At 41.5% G+C, this 22432-nt stretch overlaps 2 protein-coding genes across 5 annotated transcripts in view; one reads left to right on the forward strand and one right to left on the reverse strand.

Moving 5' to 3' along the window:
• gdpd5b (glycerophosphodiester phosphodiesterase domain containing 5b) overlaps window positions 1–17055 on the forward strand; it is a 46687-nt gene extending 29632 nt beyond the window's left edge. Inside the window, exons 4-18 of one of the 4 annotated variants that reach the window (XR_010167924.1) lie at window positions 844–937; window positions 1124–1183; window positions 1417–1515; window positions 2601–2694; window positions 4715–4860; window positions 6089–6171; window positions 8039–8189; window positions 9305–9526; window positions 9998–10155; window positions 10294–10441; window positions 11736–11818; window positions 12456–12470; window positions 14065–14180; window positions 14393–14671; window positions 15772–17055. Coding sequence is in view for 2 of the 4 variants with exons in the window: in XM_063907307.1 (XP_063763377.1) it covers window positions 844–937; window positions 1124–1183; window positions 1417–1515; window positions 2601–2694; window positions 4715–4860; window positions 6089–6171; window positions 8039–8189; window positions 9305–9526; window positions 9998–10155; window positions 10294–10441; window positions 11736–11818; window positions 12456–12470; window positions 14065–14180; window positions 15772–15857 (1555 nt within the window). In the remaining 2 variants the exon portion in view is untranslated. The remainder of the gene's footprint in view (window positions 1–843; window positions 938–1123; window positions 1184–1416; window positions 1516–2600; window positions 2695–4714; window positions 4861–6088; window positions 6172–8038; window positions 8190–9304; window positions 9527–9997; window positions 10156–10293; window positions 10442–11735; window positions 11819–12455; window positions 12471–14064; window positions 14181–14392; window positions 14672–15771) is intronic. The other 3 variants (XR_010167925.1, XM_063907307.1, XM_063907308.1) reach the window with 3 other exon arrangements.
• Window positions 17056–17484: 429 nt separating this feature from the next.
• hspa13 (heat shock protein 70 family, member 13) lies at window positions 17485–21939 on the reverse strand. Its single transcript, XM_063907309.1, has 5 exons — window positions 21774–21939; window positions 21330–21670; window positions 20770–20983; window positions 20407–20574; window positions 17485–19513 (listed from the first exon to the last, which is right to left on the reverse strand). The coding sequence occupies exons 1-5, from the start codon at window positions 21796–21798 to the stop codon at window positions 18909–18911; spliced, it is 1353 nt and encodes a 450-aa protein (XP_063763379.1). The 5' UTR covers window positions 21799–21939; the 3' UTR covers window positions 17485–18908.
• Between the last annotated feature and the right edge of the window lie 493 nt (window positions 21940–22432).

Below are 22432 nucleotides of genomic sequence, written 5' to 3' on the forward strand. Positions count from 1 at the left end.
TGACCCCGCTGTGGCTCTGTGCCACTAGAATCACTGATAACGCTTCCAAGTAATTAGTGCTAAAGGCACTGGCTGTCATGTCAAAGAACACATGGCCACACACTCACACACACTTGTCTTTGCTCTTGATACAGTCAGCCTTTAGAGGATTACAGCTCAAAGCGACATGGATACAAATGTTTACAGCCATGTTGTCTGACAGGCAGTGATTGCTAAAACCCAGATAACCAGCCTGCACTTGTTTCCTATACTTAAGCTCCACATAAGACAAAAAAACCATCAGTCAGTAGTTTTCCTCCCATCCATTAATGATACAATCACATTATCCCTTTGGTCTGATTTCTGACGGACGGCAGCGTCTGCGGTTGCTCACTGAGACGGCTCTCTCGGATGTATCTTTGTCACCTTTAATGCAACGAGAAAGCTCAAGCCCGCTCTATAGCGGCCTGCATTAAGGCCCTTGAAACACCAACAGTGTTATATTTCCTTCCCTAATAAGCCTTTTATTTAGTTTGTGTGCTTTTTTTTTTCAACTCTCCTTTTACCTGTCCTGCAGATCCATTGTAAACTGATAATGCTATAGACCTGGCAACTCACATTATACCGCTATCTACTGCTGAGAAAGAAGAAGAAAGCCTGAAAATAACAGCCTTTTCACCCTGCCATTGTCAAAATAAATCAAAGTGTATATCTTTAAGCTAACTTTAAAGCCTAGTTTTATTTTAAAAAGTAAAAATGTTTTTTTTTTAAATGCTGAAAAAAGCAGCTCATTTGCATCTATTCTTTAAATTCTCTAATGCAGGTGAGCTCTCTTTTATTTTTCACATGTTTCCCTCTCCTCAGGTTCCTGTACAACCGCTCTGGGGAGTGGAGTGATGGCACTGTTCCCATCCTGGCCACCACCGCTGCTGGCTTCACCTACATTGCATTTTTAATGGTCAGTCCCACATCAAGTATTCACTGTGGGGGGTGTTAAACAAGTTGTGATCATCGCGATGCCTGGGTAGTAATTGCTTGTGTTGTCACACATGCTAACAGGACCAATGTTAGGTTGAACAAGTTGAGATTGTGAAGCAGGAGATATTCAAAAGTTGTACCCTTATGTGTGCTTTTCTCTTTTTAGGTTCTTGCACTTTGCCACGTTGCACTTGGGCAACAGCTAAATTTGCACTGGCTCCATAAGGTAACGTGCTGGATGAGTTTTGCGTATGTGTCTTTCTCTGTGTGTTTTTTTTGTTGTGCCGAGTCTAAAATGCTATCTGCAAATCAGATGCATGGACCAAACACTGTAGGGGTGTGAAAGGGCTGGGAGCCATATGGAGGTTAATCTGGCGTGTGTGGGAGTGCACATGCATTCATCTAAAGTGACAGCCCCTCTGATTTTTTGTATTTCTTTCTCTCTCTCCGTCTTCACAGATAGGAGTGTCTGCTGCTCTACTCACCACGGTTATCGGAGTGATATCTGTCAATCAAACATGGGGACAAGAGTGGGATGTCATCCCCATCTCGCTGCAGGTCAGCAGGCTGAAACACAGAGAATCCTCAAAGCCACTTTTTTGACAGCTTTAACATCACCGATGATTGAAAGTTGTAATGCTTAACTGAGTGTGACACACTGAATAAAGGCAGTTTATTATTCCCGCTTAACAACCTAGACTTTGACCATTGGTTTGTGATCAAATATTTGAGCTGTAAACACTTTTACCTGGATGAGGAAGTCGAGAATTACTGTTGCAGTTTCACTTCTCTGCTTTTTTTTTTAGCCTGGTATCAATCTGATATTAATGGAAAAAGTATTTAAATCAACCAATCAAAAATATTTTCATTTTAAAAAACATTTCATGGGTTTTAAATTATTTTAAAATGTAATAATTAAAATAATCATAACTGTGATTCTGTGATGAATTTAAGAGGAAATGCACATTTTGCATTAAAAATGTATGTATTCCTTTTACAATTCATATTATTTAATAATAAATACAATAATGTGACAGCATTTCTCACTATTTTCAGAATTTTTACAATCCGAAAAATCAATTTAACAATGTAGAAAAATAGTTTTACATTAATTCAAATAAAAAGCCTTTAAAAAAATGTGAAGATTTGAAGATTTTGCATTAAAAGATTAACCCCTGCTCTAATAGGCACATGAAAGTTTACCAGTAAATATCTATATATATATTATTTTATTTTTTTCTCTTACAAGAAACTCCCTGGTGCTGGTGAGAAAACACTCAATCCACATTGATCCTCCTCACAATTAACAGCTAAACAATTTTCAAGGAGTTGTGAGAAGCTTATAATTAGTGTGTCCCTGTGAGATTATTGCACCCCCATGAATGTGGGATTGAAGTGGACGCGCAATTCGTCTGAAACTGATGCCATTAAAATTGAAAGCCCCTACAAATTACAGTTATTATCTCGGAGTGATGTTAACAATGTCTTAACCCCAGATAATGTGTGTAATTCAATGCCTCTCTGTCTTTTCCTTTTGTTTCTCTTCTCTTTTGCTGTCTTCTCTGACCTTTTTTACCACTCTCTCCATTTCTCTATATCCTATTTCCTTGATCCTCCCTACTCTTCCTCACCTCTCTGTCCAGGCAACAGGTCCGTTCCTGCACATAGGGGCTCTGGCTGCGGTCACAGCCCTGTCTTGGATCGTGGCGGGACAGGTCGCCCGATCCGAAAAAACAAGTATGTTTACTTCTGCAACACGGAATACTCTTACCTGCAACACACACACACACACACACACACACACACACACACACACACACACACACACACACACACACACACACACACACACACACACACACACACACACACACACACACACACACACACACACACACACATCGTAGGAAGAGTGGTGAATGATTAACACTGTGTAGACAGAGGCCAGGACCTCCACCCAGGGTGTCGGAGATAACGAACATTCCTACGGGCTCATGTGATGTTTTCCAGTCGGTACACCTTGGATTGTTTCTCCTCGAGTCTTTTTTGGGGATAAGGATCTCTTTAGCGACCAATCTCGCTCTCGCTGCCGTTGGCGTAGAATAGAATCAAAAGTCAGCGTCATTTATGTACCAGCTTTATTGTCTTCTGAACAAAGATAGCCTTGAAGCAATATTATTTAATGGGTGTCATAATCATTCATGTAAATCATAAAATGTCGCTTTTATGACCACAAGGTAGTTTGTGTTCTGAGAAATATTGTTAATGTTATGAAAGTCCTGGACATTTTAGTTTCTGTTTTGGAGAGACATGGTGTGGTGGAAATGTCTAGGCCACACTTAAGCATCTACCGGAGAGGATGTGAGTGAGTGTGTCCGTGTGTGAGTCTCCTGTTCGTAACAAGAGTCAACCCCACCCTGACCTTGAAACAAATACATTGGCGTGTGTGTGCGTGTGTGTGTTTGTGCTCCCTCTCGCAACCTTCATCGCTCACTTCCATCGAGCTGGAAGCAGGGGAAAGGGTTTCTCCTTGGCCCACTGATGTCACTGTTGTCTCACACTGTACATACCTATGCAAAGTACTGAAAATGAACGACAAAATCCACAAGCCTCTTACGTCACACATTCCTTTCTCATGCATTTCAGTGCTGTGGATTGGATAGTTAATTTTTGTCCAACTGTAGGATGTTTGCTAAAAGAGACTACCTTGGTGTTTGTACTGTATTAGTCACCCAGGTGAAGATGCCCCCAGTGTTATTTGTGCAAAACATTTAGTATTTTATTATAAGAAAGCCATCTAATAAAGGAATAACTACCAGTATTAGGTTATGTGGGTGAGTAACATCAGCAGTGTAGATGTGAGAGCATTATGTGCAAGGTGTTGTATGTAAAAACCAAAGGAAACACCAAAGAAAAACCGGTAGCTGTCTCAGCGGTCTCAGGAAGGAGATCAAGGAAAAAAAGAGCCACTCGGGATAGGAGCTGTTATTCCCCAGTAATGAAACAACCAGGTGCCTTCATCCCACACACTCACAGTCAGTGTTACCTTCAGGGACAAAAGGAAATCAAGACTTTAAGAGTAAGGCGGGGACCACCACAGTCCAATTTTTAATATACAACTGAAGTGCAATAAAGGTATGTCAGTTCTTCAATTTTATTGCAGCCTTTCATCAAAACTACTTCAGGATTGTTGGTGTGTTGCTGAGGACCCAATAAGGAGCAGTGCTGGGTGCAAGCTCTTGGGACCTATGGGACATATTTTATTGGTGCGTTATGTACACTGTGTAATGTACACAGAGATGAGAGCAGACCCCCTATAAACTTACACAGCAAAACAGGACGCCTTGGTACAGTCTCTGTGTTAGTGTGAGCTTCTGCACCCTCCTGACATGTGCACTCTAGCATTGCTAAGCGAAGAAGCAATGTCATGGCAGGTGCTCAGGAACCGAAAAAGGGCAATGTTGAGTTGTTTAGAGATGGTTTAATGATTAGATACATCAAACAAGATAAAGGTTCATTAGTGAGCATTAGAGGAGCTGATTATTTTCCTATTTTTTTCCCTTTGAACAGTGCTAGGCTAACTGTTTCCCTTGTCTCCAGCGGTAATGCTAAGCTAACTGGTCTATAGCTTCATCTATACCTTACAGCCATCAGGGGGGTGTCAAATAATAAGCAAATTTTCCAAACTATTCCTTCAGCATTTGTAATTACACCATATACATTGGTCACAACCTTATTATGGTCTGTCTGATCCCAGTGTTCCAGGTGGTTGTCTTGCTGCTGTACCTCAGTGTGTTGCTGGGACTCTACATGGTGCCGCTGTACATCTCCTCCCCGTGCATCATGGACCCCAGCACCCTCAGACAACGCCCTGATGTCATTGGCCACCAAGGAGCCCCCATGGTGAGTCAGCTGACACTCTGAATGTGGTAATAAACCAGGCAACTTGTATTTCACACAGCCACACACTCTCAGCTACCTGATGTTAGCCTTTAATCCAGAGTGTCAAGGGTTCTGATTTGGAGAAGGCAGAGGGAAAACTGCCTTTACAGATAATTGTTTTTCATTCATTTTTCTTCTTCTGCGATTCCCAGAGCTATTTTCGTCTATTAATGACCTTGGTGTAGCGCAACTGAAAATAGTCCACAAACATAACCCAGTGGGAGCCTTGAGCTCCGTATGTGATGTATGGGAGGGAAATATGTTCTGCTGAATTTTGTTTAGTTGTGTCTAGCAAAGACCTGGCAAATTGCTGTGAAAGAATATCGATTTAGACGTTTCTAATAATCACATTCGCTGCCATCACTTCACACTATCCCTCTCACAGCTAACATTTCAGGCTCAAGTACAGTGTTAACTATCTCCTGTTAGAGCCTGTTAGTTATGCACACATAAGCACATTTTAGCTTTTTACATTTGATTTATGTGCTTGGATTAATGTCATAGCTTCTAAAAATGACCTGAAGAAAGATATAAGTTCTTGTCACAGCATCTGAGTCAGTGTTACAAATGACTTTGGAAGGAAAATGAAGGAGGATTCCCTGTTTATTTGTGAGAGTTACTCACACGATCCAAAAACACACCCTGCTGCTTTCTGTGGTATTGGTGTAGCGCGATCGATCCTTACAGTGGAATCTAAAGTTAGGAGTGGCTCTATGATGCTGTGAGAAGCTCAGTCACATGACTGAAATCTGTTTCCCAGAAGGACTCTGTATTGATCACAGCATTATTCCTCTCCGGTGTTTCCAAGTCATTAGCTTTACTCGCAAGGTCTCATAGGAAAATGCTTTTCTAGTAAATGATGATTAACTTATCGATGTGATATGAGTCATAACCTTGACTTAAATTAAAGAGCAATCCTCATCTCTGCTCCATTTCACAACATTGTTTTGTATTCAAAAGGAAGGAGTCTATTTTCACAACTATGATGCAACACTTTCATGTTTATTTTTGATATTATCTAACACAACTTCATTGATAATATGTATAATAATTAACATTGTATGTGGGGTTTTTCTACAGCGGTGGTAGGGTTTCCATTTAAGTCACTGATGAGGTCATTGTGAGAGGACTAAATCTAATAATAATGTGTTTGTATTTACTTTATGTGTGTCTGTGTGTGTCTTTCCAGCTTGCGCCAGAGAACACGCTGTGGTCTTTCCAGCGCGCTCTGCAGATGAACGTCACCGGGTTGGAGGCTGACGTGGCTATCAGGTACACACACATACACACAGATACACAGCCTCCCACGATCAATACAGCAGAATGCGGAAGCCAAATAAATGAAGAGTCATTTAGTATCTCCACATTCTGCCTCGCTGTTTGGTTTATGGAAGCCCAGAGAGGCAAATAGGAAAAAAAAAAACATTTTAAAAGTCTGATCTTGATTATTTTACTGTATTTATGAATTAAGAATGGGATTATGCTGGCGTTTTCCTTCCAAAACACTTGAATCTTTAAATCAAAAACAAAACCGTTTTGGCAGGTTCCTTTTTTTGTTCAGGTACTTGTTGTTGTAGAACTAATTCCGGCCACAAGAAGCTAACCCGCCCCACTATCTCATGCTTTAAAAATGACTAAAAGAACCCATTTTTGAGATTTAATTTCTCCATGTACTCTAAACACAAGGTACACATATTCTCTGTTAGCAAGTCATGTTACTCTCTAGTCCGACATGTAGCAAATAAGAAGGATTACAAAGGAAAAAAGAATAGGAGGAGAGTAAACAATTTAAATCAGACCTAGCTTACATGGATTACAAAAACATCTGTGGCCTATAACATCTGTTGATTCCCTTATGAGAAACTGTCGACAATTCAACTGTGTATTGTTTGTTGTCAAATAGAAAAGGGCTAAGCCGAAATATTCTTTAAATAAAAGCCAAAAGATAAACACATACTTGGGATTCTATCTACAACAGTCATAAGAATACAGCATGACATCACCCACATAACGGGAGGTGACAGACTATGTTCAGAGAAAAACACTTGGAGTAAGTAGAGAGGAGGAAGGGAGGAGAAGAAGTGGGGGGGGGGTTGTGTATGGAACCCATGGAAAGTGATGGATAGACGCTGTACATGTCTGAAGATGACTGACTATATAAAAGTAAGGGGGGGAGGGAGTCGCCCTGTTGTGAGTTAGGGCTTTATTTCTGTACTGTAGTCCGTTTACGGTTTATTGTCGTGTGTGTGTGTGTGTGTGTGTGTGTGTGTGTGTGTGTGTGTGTGTGTGTGTGTGTGTGTGTGTGTGTGTGTGTGTGTGTGTGTGTGTGTGTGTGTGTGTGTGTGTGTGTGTGTGTGTGTGTGTGTGTGTGTGTGTGTGTGTGTGTGTGTGTGTGTGTGTGTGTGTGTGTGTGTGTGTGTGTGTGTGTGTGTGTGTGTGTGTGTGTGTGTGTGTGTGTGTGTGTGTGTGGTGTGTGTGTGTGTGTGTGTGTGTGTGTGTGTGTGTGTGTGTGTGTGTTCACTGTACAGTAGAGGTGACTGGGTGTGTGTTTGGTGCATGCTGCTGACAGGTGAGCTCCTGACTGTGCTGAGTAATTACACTTGATGACAGCCAGAGCGCCAGTGAGACTCCAGCAGATGACACACACACACACACATACACACACACACACACAGACATTGTATCCACACAGGAAAGGCATTGTTTTTGTCTGGGAGAATTTGATATGCAAATATTAAGTAATGGCAGGACATTTTTATTATTCAAATATTGATCAGCAGCTTTTTTTAAATAAAAACGACTCCCAATGCACCTTTGTCTTGTGTCCTCTACTCCCCCTTTTTTTTGTTTTATTGACATTATTTCAAGACTGATCCCCTCCAACCAACTCCTGTCTCTTCTGCTCTAATCTGATTAAATATTACGTCCTTTTTCAGAGCTGTTATTCCTCTAAGCAGCGGCTTCAGAGAAAGTTAGTCTGGTTATCCTTTTGAGTCCTTTTTAAGCTTGCTCACTTTGAATTCCTACACAACTGTGTGACCCAGTTCTTGTGTTGATGTCAGGGGGCTAAAGAAAATATCAAGATGTAGCCTTACCATAAAGTGCATCTCCTAACTCTGCTCCCACCTCTGATCATTAGCGTGGACGGAGTGCCTTTCCTGATGCACGACCGCACCCTGCGGAGGACCACAGACGTAGGGAAGGTTTTCCCCGACAGACAAATGGAAGACGCCTCATCCTTCAACTGGACAGATCTGCAGCAACTCAACGCTGGAAAGTGGTTCCTCAAGGTAGTTCTTGGATGCTGTTGAAGCCATTTTAACTTGTTGTAAAGTGATGTGTGATACGCCTATTTCATCTGAATTCTGGGATCCATTCCCGTTTTTGAGAAGTTCTTCTGTTTGCAGAGGGGATCAGGGTCAACTTCTGCTTTAAAATAATTGTTTGTTTCAACCTGCTGAGGGCCAAACAGGATGAAAGCACACTGACAAACAAGCCATGAGAATTGTGCAGAGACGGCCTGCCGCTGCCGGTTGTGGGACCCAATTATTCTTCCCTGCATACGATATTCTACAAGAAATGGATGCTTTTTTTTTTTTCTTGTCCAGCCATTTGCTGCAGATTGTGTAAATCCATGTTATTTCACATTCTGTGAGAAAGAGAGTCTGTATAAATGTGGGCCAAGATGCAGTGGTGTAGAAACATTGCTTTTCATGCACTGGGATACTGTGCTGTGTTTTCTACAGCACCTTCCGGTCATGCATTTGCTCTCTATCTAGTTTGTTTGTTAGTTTGTTTTTCTGATCTTATATTTCATCATTCAGATTACTCTGCAAAGACAGTTGGCTGTGATGCCTCTGCTACGTCAACATTGGTCTCAATCTAATTTGTTTTCCACTTTCTCGCTCTCAGTCTCTCTACATTGCATGTGAGCACGTTGTGGCTGGATTTCAAGAAAAGCCTCCGCATAATTATGACAATTCACTGCCATAGTATGATGTCCACGTGTATAGTGTCCTAATCTGTACTGATTGTGTTATAAACGTTGTCATTAAAATGTTATTATGTATGTTATGAGTGAAGCACACTATGGGAGACCTATAGTAGATGCATCTCCTCTTCCACTCTTGTATCCTTTGACAGGGAGCAGTGAAGCGAGAAGGGGATGTGAAGGAAACAAGGAATATATACAGTATATATTCCATAAATGTATTTGCTGTAGGCTTCCATACACACTGCTTTAAATGGATGGAAGCTTTGGTTTAGGAAAGCAAAGTATAGAGATTTTCAGAAAATGGATTTACTTGCAGCAGAAATGTTATTTAGTACAATTTTTCTGTAAATAAACTGACACCTGTGTTAAACATCTGACCTTCGTCCTTATGCCACTCTCACTGTGTTTCAGGATGACCCTTTCTGGACGGTGAACGCCCTGTCGTTCCGTGAGAAGGCTCTGATTGCCAATCAGAGTGTGTGTAGCCTGAAGCAGCTTCTGCGGCTCGCTTCCTATCATAACAGCACGGTGGTTTTCCGGCTCAGGAGACCTCCTCCGGAACACCCCCGCTACGACAGCTGGATCAATGATACACTGCAGGCTGTGCAGGAATCTGGGGTTCCTCAGAGCCTGGTAAGTAGGGACTGAATGCTTAGATACACTCGATCCGCATTGTGTTGTTTCCATGGTAGTATGTCTAGATATCTATTTTGAGCAGCTAGATTTATTCTCCCATATTCCCAGAAAATTAACTTTCTTTGCACTTTTAATCCTTTTCCTGAAAGGTATATTGTCAAAATAACTGTTTTCAAGGTTGTTTCAATGCAGAAGCGTGCTCATATTATAAAGACTGGTCCTATTTCTAGTAATATAAATAGATAAAAACAGCTTATGCTTTAGGGCATGGCTACCTTGTGATTGACAGGTCGCTTCCAAGGCTACCTCCTGTCTTGGCAATTCCTTTTTTTCTATTTATGTTCATTCAGACCATGCTTCATTAAATTTGACATTAATGATGTGATGAATGACACAATGTATGATTGAGGCAAGTGTTACAGTGTTACAGTGTAACAGTGCAACGTGTGTGTGTGTGTGTGTGTGTAGGTGATGTGGACTCCAGATGAACACAGGGCCCAGGTGAGGCAGCTGGCTCCCGGTCTGATCCAGACCTCGCTGGAGAAACGGAGACTAGAGCGTCTCCATCTGGACGGCATCAGCAGGCTGCTGCTCCGATACAACCAGGCCAGCACACAGGAAATCGGGTAGGAACACAAACACACACGCATACACACATTAACCTGCTACTGTTATCAGGTGGGCACAGCTACACACAGATTTCAATTAAAAGACGTGCCTTTATGGGCTTAATAAGTATGTCTTTTTCTTCTTCCTTTCTTCAGAAACTTCTCCCAGAGCAACATCAACATCACGCTGTACACCATCAACGAGCCCTGGCTGTACTCTGTGCTCTGGTGCAGTGGGGTGTCCTCAGTGTCCTCCGAGGCCTCACATATCCTCAAAAAGGTGCCTTATCCCATCTGGCTCATGGTAAGGACACAGGACTGTATGGCTCTTTTTTCCACCTTTAGTTTTTCTATTTGACTTACCAGCCTGGAAAAGAACTGCTTAGTAAGAGGATTTCAAAGAGTAAAATCTCTCATTAACTGGATACAGGCTGTATCATGTTAATGGTATTAGATGACAACCTGTCTCCTCTCCTCAAGCTTCTTCACCTCGGCATGACTCAACGAGATTTGAACAAATGTTACCAACAAGGGTTCTTAGCTTTCAACTGAACTCATTTATTTCCCGCAGCGAGCATAATATACTCTTATTTTCAAACACTCATCCGAGGTCCCTGCACTGTAGAATGGAGTGCATTATCACTGGAGTGTAGTGTCCCGTAGTGCATGACTCATCTTTTCTAGTTCATTCCCCTTCTGAAACCCTTAACATGGGTAGCACCCACACTGTGCCGCTCTGGTATGGTTTCACCGCCCTCCCCCGTGCAACGTGCCAGCCTCTTCTGACCGTCTGTAGCAGCATATGGGGACCCTGCATGACAACATGTGGGAATGACCCCGGCCCCCCTGCTGTGGTTCAGGAAGAGTTTAATCTGCGGGGGCATCTGCTGTCAACTGTGAATCGAAGTCAAGGGACATCTGCCATTGGCTGGTGTTCAAGTCAATGTTGAACTAAAAAAAAAGCACAGATCGTGTTGTTTTTTTTACTGACGAAAACCTTTTTCTTACCTTGTGCTTAATTTGGTCTGTTTATTATCATGTCTAACCAACGACAGCGCTACTCCGCTCTTCAAGTCTCACTTAGAGATTTCTCCTTGAGTGAGACACAATAAAAAACAGACGGGATCAAGAGAAAGATATAGAAAAATAGTTTCTTTTATTGTCCATAATGTTGGCATTTGTAGTAACAATACGAGCCTGTTAGAGGCTACAGAAGTACATTGACGGAGAAACCTGTGTTCATACCCTTTAAGACTAAAAGATGTAAAAAAAAAAAAAAGGTTACATTACACAGGTTTTCATCTTTTTATATTTCATTAGGTGACAATGTTTTGGATTGTGTTCAAGTGCAATGCCTTCTGAATACACTTTCACGTGAAAGCACATCTTAAGGAGCTGCAAAATTCCCCATTTCCCAATTAAAAAGCATGTTCTTTAATGTAGATTAATGAGTTGGTAGATCAAAGTGTTTATTCCCACAAGTATTGTAGAGTTTGGATGGTGCTGCCCACATAACAGATTGTTTTGTTGACAAAATGCGCCACCCAGTGGTGGATTCTGCCATGAACGTGTGTGTGTGTGTGTGTGTCCGTTTCCAGAGACCAGATGAATACTGCCTGGTGTGGGTGTCTGTGGACCTCATCTCCTTCGCTGTAGTCATAGGAATATTCATTTTCCAGAAGTAAGTACAGCCACTCAATGACACACGGGTGCCTAAAGAGGAAAAGTAAAGACTGGTTTTTGTATCTTCTTTATTCTTTCACTAAATATTAACAAGCACTCTTCTCTTAAACCTCTCAAGCAATGCAACACACTTTTTCTCAATCTATCTGACTAGATCACATCATCATACTAACAGCTCATATAATGATGCTGTTCTGTTATATTGACCAATAATGACCTTCAGAGGAGCTGCTGACAAGAGCCTAAGAGGCATGTGTGTGTAGTGTCATTGTATTAAATGTAATGTAGCAGTTTTCTCCTCCTCACCTCTGTGTAAAGAATATGATCTTATGAGCATGTGTTTTCTTTAAACGATGTAAACGCTACAACAGTATTTTCTCTTTTCTGTGGCGAGAGACAGATGGCTGTCCTCCTGTTGCTTCCGAGATGAAGGGCAGAGATCTCTCCTTTTTTTCCCCCACTATGATCCGGTGCTCTGCTCCTCTGTAGCTTCTGCTGGCTTTTAAACTGACCTCTCTTGTCTCCCGCCTTCTTTTGTCCTTTTTTCGTCCTTTCCGCCTCTCCCTCGGCCTCTCTCCTCTGCCTGATGTGCATGCTCTTCTCCTCCTCTGCTGCATTCTGGCATCTTCTCTCAGCTATCACATGATCAGGTAACTGGGTCACCTCTTCTGACCCAAAGTCTCCTCTCCTCTCACGCTCTTTCTGACTTTTACCATCTTTTATCCATCGTTCTTTTGTTTTTTCACATTTTTTCGCCTTGTCTTTTGACGTTTTTTCACCATTATTTCTCAGTTGTCTCGCTGTTCTCTTTGTTTTATGACATTAAACTTCATCCGATTTTTCTCTCTACCTTCCTTCCTATCTTTATTTTCTCTGTCTCCATGTCACCTGAATCGTTGTACTGCACTGCTGCATCTTTCCTCTAGAGGAAGACGCTCACATCCCTATGGGCTTAATAAAATGCTTTCCACCCACACAGCACAAAATATCCGCAGCATTAAGTCGCCAATGAGATTTAAATGTATTACCCCTCTTATTAAGCCAAACGACTAAACGTCCAAAATGAAGTACGATTCAGCATTCATCGGGGGAAGTGCCTCCGGATTGACTTTTATTGATGCTGACGAGCTAAGGGCTTGCTCTTTTGCATTTATTTTTTTTAAAGCCTCCCTGCGTCACTTACAGTCACTGTGACCAATGCTTCACAGTTAAGTTAATTGATGTCAAAGTTGCTTTCATTAAAGCAAATGCACAGTTTTCAGGTGCAGGAAATGAATTTCTCTGCTTTGACACAAATAATGATTCAATAAATACAGAGGGGAGCAAAATGTTCCCGTGTTTAATTGTATTAATTATTATTTATTCAGAAAGTACATTCAATAGATAGTGAATGCAGGGCTATGGACAATGACTTTCAATTGAAAAACGTATTATATTTTTTTGAATCTCTGCAAAGTATTATTTGCAGAACACACTTTTATCATAATATCATATCTGGAACTATTTTATTTTGAAGTTACAATCTATATAACTAAATGGACCTTTCACCACTTACTTACCAGAAAGGGCCAAAGAAGACATAATACAAAATATATGTATTAACAAATAATTTAGCATCGATTTATGACTACTTCAGATTAACACCTAGGATGGGATTGTCCACAACCTAGCAACACTAATGTCTTACTGTGTTATGAAGTATGAGTAGTAAATTATGTATTAACCATTAAGAAACCCCACAGTTAAGCAATAAACGACAGTGTCTTATCAAACAGTGCTCCTCATATTTTAGAGTTCTTCTTAAGGCTCTGTAGGATACATATTTTAACTGTAGATGTTATCCCTCTGCGGACCAAAGCTTGTCCCTGCGCTACATTTTGCAAGCAGATGCAGCATCATTTAGGGATGTAATTGTTTACTCAAGGCGAGGCAATGTGATTTGTGTTGGACATTTCAAACAAGGCAATTCAAAGTGCTTTGAAAAAAATAATGAAGAGCATCAAGACACAGTGCTAAAAAAACAATAACATTAAAAGACAAGCTAAAAAAGAATAAGCTATACAGGGGGAAAAAGTGTCAGATATGAATAGTTATTTAATCTAATGAAGGGCAGCTGCAAACAGGACATTCTCATCCTTGATTTTAAAAGAAGAGCACCAGTTCCTGGTAGCTCATTCCAGATCCACGTAGCGTAATACCTGCTGCTTCTAGAGAAGGCCTCTGACCGTACCTGTGCCCCCACAGGTATCGTACAAGCGGCATGCGCAGCTACAACCCGGAGCAGATCATGCTGAGCGCCGCGGCCGTCAGGAGGTCCAGCAGAGACCTGAACGTCATGAAGGAGAAACTCATCTTCTCTGGTAAGAGCCTCGCAGCGAGACGAGCGGGATGTGTTTACTTCTGATCTCCCAGATGTTTTGTTGTTGTTTGTTGTGACTCAGAAAAAAATTCCTCTCTTGTCTGTGAACCTAAAGATGAGGATTTCTGAGTTTCATAAGCATGTCTCTGCATCCCAGCATGCATCTGTCTGTGAACGCTCCTCCTCTTCCTCTTCCTCTCTTCCCTGTTGAAGGTCAACCCCAGTAACGGCCTGTGTGATGTGCACCACCTACTCTCCATGTTTCCACCTCCTCCTCCGCCAGCATCGACTACTTCCTTTTATTCCATTGCATCCCCTGTTACCTGACACCTCTCCGCCTACACTCCTCCCCTCCCCTTCATCCATCCATCCATCCATCCCTTCATGCACCAAACCTCCCCTACCGTCCCCCCACTGGAGACTACGTCATGTGTAGGGGAGTTCATAGATGCCCCAGTCTGTCTAGACAGCCTCTAGAGCTGGGGGTGAAAGGTGAGTCATTTCAGTGCCAACTAATTTTCCCACTCTTGACTTTTATTCGACTTCCTACTCGATCGCTCCTTTTTTCTCTGTTTGCACAAATCTTTTTTCAGTGTCACTGCAGAAATGCAATCAATGGGCTTATCATGGCCTACACGTGTCTATCGGATTTAGTTTTACAAAATCGACCGGACGTCTGATTTAGACTTTTGAAAATACAAGCAACTTCTATTCCACTTGTGTCACAATACACAAACTATGCTCATAATATAAAAAAAAACACGTCCACTTTACAGGACACGTAAAGTAAAAGTACATCACAAATGTGAGATTATGGCTCAACTAGACATAACATATTAAACTTACATTTTAATTCAAAATACTTTTATCCATTATGATTACTGTACTTGTTGTATACTAACAAGTAATTCCTTGTCCCTTTTTCTTGCAAATTGATATGGTTGTCTTATCACTAAACAATTATTGTTACTATTATAAATCAAGATGACTATTTTTGTTGTGATATCTCAAGACGATTTGAATCCTATTCAACTATGCAGTCCATAAATGACTCCTGGTATGACATTGCCTATATTCCAGTGGGATGTTGAATCAACACACTAAAATGAATAGGTTATTTCATAGATGTTAGTGTAAACTTATAAATGATAACTGAGGCAGTAGCTACTAGTGGTCGAACATGCATGTATTATAAAAAAGAAACCAGACTCGTAGTATGCAAAAAGTGATAAACTCAAGGTTCAATTCATTTACATTTAACAACTTAAAGATCGGCTGCACAATTTGGAAAACATAAGTAATTGTTTTGAGTGATATTGCAATTCTGATATGACTTGCAAAATTAGTGGGAACTGCTCTTACTAGAATTTAAATCTTCCACTAGTCCATAGTGAGGTTTTGTTAGAATGTCGATTTCTTCTGCAGCCCCAAAGGATCAAATATTTCCACAAGGCCTAACATTCGCCAAAACGAACAACCCACATGTCTGTTATTAACATGATATTAATATGTTTCTTTTTAACTCCCGATGCGTAACGCATGTCTTTATCCAGTACACTGACTTTTTTATTTTAATCTTTGCTGCCCTCCAGAGGTGGGGAATGGAGTCGACAGTGTGGAGGAGCTGTACGAAGACAACGGCTACGACTACTACAGCAGCCAGGGCATCGGCCAGTGACCGGGACTCCACCCGTGTGAACCTGCTGTAGCAAGACAGAGACCACACATCATTCCTCTGATCTCCACCTCGGTCCTACTGATAAACTGACAGACTGCTGTATCTGATGGAGATAAAAAAAAAGAACACCCAGTTGTGTAAATTCTGTAAATAGTTTTGTGTTTGCTTGCCAGACATACTGTATATCACAAGGGACTACACGCACTTTTTATTGACGGGACTCGCCAAATCTGTGGTCCGGAGAGGCCGTTCTGAGTTACAAAAAAAAAACCCTGCTTCTTTTTAAATATGTTTCCAGATTGTTTATTTTAAGCTAATTTTCCACAGCAAGTTTCTTGTTTTTAACCACTGTTATTCTCTTGGCAGATTTTTAGCTTTGTACGAGGCTTGAATGCAGCATGAGACTCGCTAACGCTAATAGCTCCTCGCGCCTTCCGTCAGCACTCCTCTGTGCTGCTGTTAATTCATATTTATATTTAAAGAGAAAAACTAAAAAACACCAACAAGCTGTTTACAGAAGTCCTGCCTTCTCCTCCAGGTGAAATATTCACATGGTGTATGTTAGATAATTATTTTGAAAGAGCCTGAATGCCCCCCTCGCCCCTTCTTTGACCAGTGCATGTGACTAATAATCATATCAGCTGATGTGTGTGTTCGGGGGTGAAGATTTGTGAAGTCTCAATGTGAATGTGTTTGGACTTTCTTTTTTTTTTTAAAGATGTGATTGTTGTATAGTGTGTATTCAGGATGGGTATCTATTTTTTACCCTGTGTGCAGTGCTATGTTGAGTGTGTTATTGTACATAAAAAGGTGAACCAGTTTGTGAGATGCTCCAGCCAACTAAGCATTATATTTCACAATGTGACGAATAATTATTGAACAATGTGACCGTGATGAACAAAAGCAATATCCGGGTCATGATGGAAGTCGTGTCACTGCCTCTGAGTCGCAGCAAAGTCTGCGGTGTTTTGGTGTTGACCCGCTGCATGCATCCACATGCTGGTGTAAAACGGACTGCTGAGTGGGTGCTAAATGTGAAAATAAAGCTCTAAGCTATTTTGAAGGGACGCTACAGGGATCACAACAGGCAGCACAGGGTCAAGGAAATGGATTGCCTTTTGTGTTTTCGCTATTTGGGTATTACTGTGCCTCAGAAGTAAACATAAGAAACAAATCTAATAAAGGAGATTTTAGGTTGCCTCTTGTTTTTCGTGATTCTTTTTTTCAGAGACGCCCAGACAGGAGGAACTGGGGATTAAACCAACAACCCCCTTCAATAACAGACAGTGTTTTTAATAAGTCAGTATATTTAGAGTCAAGTTTAGTCACATCCACGACATTTCAGTGGCGGTTCTAGACTAATTGTACTTGGGGGGGGGGGGCTGTGATGGGGCCAATAGTTTAATGAGAGGGGCCCATTGAATGCAGGAAGGAGATTTTTAAATGTTTGTTTAGTATGAAATCAAAGTGCATTAAAAAAAACAGCACAGTATAACTTAGTATTTTACATGAATCACATTATCAGATCATCTAAGTGCCGGCCCCTGTTCCCATCACCATGAGGATCAAATGTCAGGAGCAGGAGTGTGAAAAAGCTCAGGCATATAAAACATAAAGAGACAGTGAGTTAGCGAAGGGATAACATTTTAATTGCAGCTTGTAACAACTCAAACTTCTTTGTCAATGTTTAATTGGCTGGACTTCAGTGAGACGACATACAAAAATAGATCTTAGTCACATGATTTCTCCCTCTTTCAACAAGGGACCAATAACGATATGTACAGTATCAAAGGCAATACCCTTAAATCTGCTTTATCTGTAATAAAAGGCTCTATTAAATCAAGATCTTAGTTTCAACATGAGAAATACAACAAATAAAGAAAAACAAGTAGATATAATAAATGCACTGTTTCATGAATGACATTAGGCAGAGTTGAGTTGTAATACTTTTTTAAAGGAATGAAGGTAAACTAAGTTCTTGGTTGGAAATGGTCACAATGGACAATACTGGATTTTCAGTGACCAGCTGACAACCCACCAGAAAAAGAGCAAACTCAACGATTCAATACAATTCTGTCCAATTTAAGGTGCCGTAACAACAGAACCCCTTCATCGCGTCCATCAAACATCCACCTGACTCGACACGTTTTTCAAATCCACAAGGCACCGGTAAGCAAAGCGTTGGTCGTCCTGCAGGACTGTTAACTTTCTCTACCTAAAGCAGCAGAAGCAGGCTGCTGTTTAGCTTCTAACAGCAGCACAAATATAAGTCCCTGCCAACAAAATGACTCACTATTGCACAGAAAAGTTGGTCAACAAGTGGAGGAGCCCACGGTGCAGCACTGAGCGAGAGGTGGTGCTAAAGATATGAGATTCTACGGTACTGTTTGAATAGTAAGGCTTTCTCTTTTACAGCCTCATTAGTTATTAGTTGAGTCAACCCCGACTACTCAGTATCGAGGTTATTAATCCATATTACATTGCAGTGAATAGGTTTGAAATTAATTATTCAAGTAAGGTCTTTCTCAGGACTCCAAACACTGCAGGGAGCTGGACGGCAGAACCACTAGCTTTCAGTGTTACTCCTCCACGCTTCACTTCAAACAGTATAGCAGCTTTCTGAACAGGAACACATACAAATAAATATGTGAATAAATACATAAATAGCAGAAGATGTATTGGCTAAGTCCTTTAGAAAGGTTGTTCCCTGAATTGAACACCATGAAAGCTTCTACCGAGAGGATTCTCATTCACATTTTCATTATCAGTATCGCTGTTTCTTTCTGCTGAAGCTTTGTGCAAAATAAAAGGATCTGTCACTTTTAAAAAAAAAAACAGACTGTTCACTTCTGCAGATGCTATCAGCTTCAATCCGTCCAAGAGGAATGGTAAGTTGTGAAATGAGTCACTCGCACAAACCGGAACAATGAGTTGAGTAAAAACCTGAGTTTATCCTCCTCCATGTGACTGTGTTTCTCTCACTTCCGCAGGTTTGAAATGACGCACATAAGAAAAGCATGAAACAGCTTTGAAGTCTTTGAGGCTTTCCTTTTATCTTTTACATAAATAACTTTGATTAGCTAAGTTCGTCTTGCGCAGGTGTCTGTTGGGGATTTCAATGGCGCTCACTTGCAGAGGCCACGATCCGCCCATGATGCCGGCCTGGATGGCGACCCCTGTGACCACAGCCAGGTCTGGGTCCACCGACGTGTTGGGCTCCTTCCCAAAGTACTCGCTGATCAGCCTCCTGATCCGCGGTATCCTGGTGGAGCCTCCCACCAGGACGATCTCGTCCACTTCCTGTTTCTCCAGGTGGCCCTCGGCTAACACGGTCTCCACGGGGGCCAGGATCTTCTGGAAGAGGTCCTCGTTGAGCTCCTCAAACAGATCCCGTGTGATCACAGTCTGGAAGAGAACCGGAGCAGGAGCAAAGCCTTCGGGCGACTCCTGGCTGTCGTGGGTGTGCAGGTGCAGGGGGACGCTGATGGTGATGCTGGGGTTGAGGGTGAGGTTGAGCTTGGCGGCTTCCACGGCCTGACGGAGACGGTGGATGTCCTCTTTGAGAGTGGGCGGGACACCAAACTCCTGCTGGGCTCGCTCTATGGCGTACTGCAGCAACCTCTGGCTGAAGTCTTGACCTCCCAGCTTGTTATTGCCTGCCAAAAACACAGTTTAATCAGGATAAGGAAACAACAACATATTTTGTTGGGGACGTTTCAGATTAAAGGAGCTACATTTTACCAGATAAGAAAAATAATCTTATTGTCTGAACATATTCTAAACACCCAATCTATCTGTGTCACAGGCTGCTAACAGAATCCAGGTTTAACTTCATAGATTCAAAGTGTTGAGAGCTCAGACCTAGGGCTGGACAATATGGAGTATATCAATTATCACTACATTTTTTACCTAATACCTCGATATTGTGACAATATGTTGGGCTGACAAATGGTAATTTCATTAAAATATTAACACAATGAGACTTTTAGTGAATGACCATGAGTAGGGAGGTAATAATGAGTAAGTGGATGAAAGACAAAGACTAAATAAATTGGAAAAATACATTACTTTACTGAAAAAACACCCCAGAAAAATACAACATTGCCATATTACGATATCCAATAACTAAGTGAACTGTCTGAAAAACATTGTATTTATTTATTCATTTTTACTGTGAATCCTGCACACCCCTCTGAATATGTTGCACATTTCTATTCAACATTACCTCTTCTAGAAACTCTCAACTTTGAACTATAGTATTTGTCATATTTGTTACTATACTGTACTGTAATAGAACAATTATTGCTCCTTCTCTACAACTTATTCCTCTTACTGTGTTTATGTATGGGAAAACCTAGTTAGCAATACACCTGATACTGCTTCTAAGACTATATCTAGTCTCATATTACAATTCCCCTGTCTGACAGAGGAAGATTCTACCTTTTCTCCTTTAACTGGGACATGAACTGCGCAACAAAAGGTGACACACCTCTGTTCTGACCAAAGCAGCTCATATCACCTGATGTCTACTATCAGTGAAAGCCATTACCTGCCATGGCTCTGGTGAGGAACATGCCTCCCTGTTTGTTGAGCAGAGAAACGTCCAGGGTTCCTCCCCCGAGGTCCACCACCAGCACGTTGAACACATCCACCTTGTGCAGGCCGTACGCCATGGCTGCAGCTGTGGGCTCGTTGATCACACGCAGGACCTCCAGGCCTGCAACAAACGGGAAAGAAATTAGACAATGAGACAAATACGTTACAAATGTGGTGCATGTATGGGGGAAGAAGGGCTTAGATTAAAAAAATATCCAAGTATAACAGTAGCCGTATGTGTAAATGCACATGCAGATTTTTTCAAGTGACACATTAAGACATACAACTATCAGCTTAATATAATTAGAGAACTGACCGGCAAGGTTTGCAGCCCTCACGGTGTAGTTCCTCTGTCTCTCGTCAAACTCAGCGGGCACAGAGATGACGGCTCTCTGGATGGGCACGTCCAGCTGCCGCTCGGCCATCTTCTTCATCTTCAGCAGCAGCCTGGAGCCGATGAACTCTGGGCTCACAGTGAAGGTGTGGTTGGTGGAGATCAGAAACTCTGCACTTCCGTTATTGTTTATCACCTGAAAAAAGAGCAAAGAAACAGAGTAAGTGATGATGAAGTGACAAAACTGAGAGCAAAGTGATATTCTTGTTTCAAGTGGAGCTACATTTATCAATTTGATGATTGAATGAATGAAAATCAGTTAATCATGTTTCACATTCTCTGGTTTCAGCTTATGAACCATTGATATTGTAAGGTTATCGTATTTGGACAAAGTGTACATTTCGATGTAGTATTTTGACGATAGAGTAATGGTACTTTTACTAAAGTAAAGCACCAAAATGCTTCTTCCGCCACTGCTAATCTGCAATTGCATGCAAAGTAGTTCCGATCAGGAACTGGGAACTAACCCCATCACGACCCACCTTGAACGGGTACCGAGCACTCTCCTGCTCCAGGACTTCCGGCTCAAATATCTTCCCGATGAACCTCTTGGCATCGTAGATGGTGTTTTGATGGTTGCTGTCGGCCAGCTCCACGGCTTCATGCCCGGACAGCACCGCAGTGGTGGTGAAGGACACGGCGCTGGGGATGCTCTTCCTGCCCTCTTCATCCGCGATCACCTCCACCTCCCCGCTGCCAGGATGGAAGACGCCGACAGAGCAGAAGGTGGTGCCCAGATCCAGGCCGATCACTTTCGGCTTGGGAGGCGGCAAGTACTGCTGACCCAGGTATCCAGCCAGAAAGAGGGCCAAGATAACGGAACCTAGACCAGGACAACAGGTGAGGAGGACGAAGCAAGTTAGCTTATGTCTTAGCATCCTATCACCGACTAATTACAGAGTGAAAATAACCGTCATTCAACTTACCAATCATAGATATTTCTCCAGACATCGTTACACTCTGTTGCGAACTCACCAACCGCTTAAAGATAACACAATGTCCGTAAAATTGTCCAAATGGTGGTTAAATGCAGACCGGCTTTGTCAGCTGGGTGATGCGAAGTAGGAGTTTTTCAGAATACCAACAAAATACACGTCAACATTGCATTGCGCCCTGTGGATGCTGGGAAATGTAGTCTGAGGCTTACACCATCGACGCCACGAGTATTGTAGTTGATATTGCTGTTATACTACACTTCCCATGAGCTCTGCGACATGAAACGTAACATGAACGTTTCGTACGTTTCCGTGTTCTCAGCCAACCATACAGAGCCAGGGCATTTATTGTACTACTATGTTTGAGATGGATTTAATTATTTTTAATAATAAAGCAGTAGTAATGTTATTCTTTTGTATTATAAATGTATATTATATTATTATTGTAACTGTACTAAAGTTAGTAACTGTACTTATTTTACAATAAGGATAATAATACATTAAATCAGAATAAAAGTCTGACAACTGAACAAATAAAATGCTAACTCCATATATATTTACATATATAATTAAAAATCACTTTTGATATTTTAGTAAATTAATGTATTGTATTAACTAATTTACTTTATTTATATAATGACATGTAAAGG

Source organism: Eleginops maclovinus, chromosome 18, assembly GCF_036324505.1.
Source record: "Eleginops maclovinus isolate JMC-PN-2008 ecotype Puerto Natales chromosome 18, JC_Emac_rtc_rv5, whole genome shotgun sequence".
NCBI classification, from domain to species: Eukaryota; Metazoa; Chordata; class Actinopteri; order Perciformes; family Eleginopidae; genus Eleginops; species Eleginops maclovinus.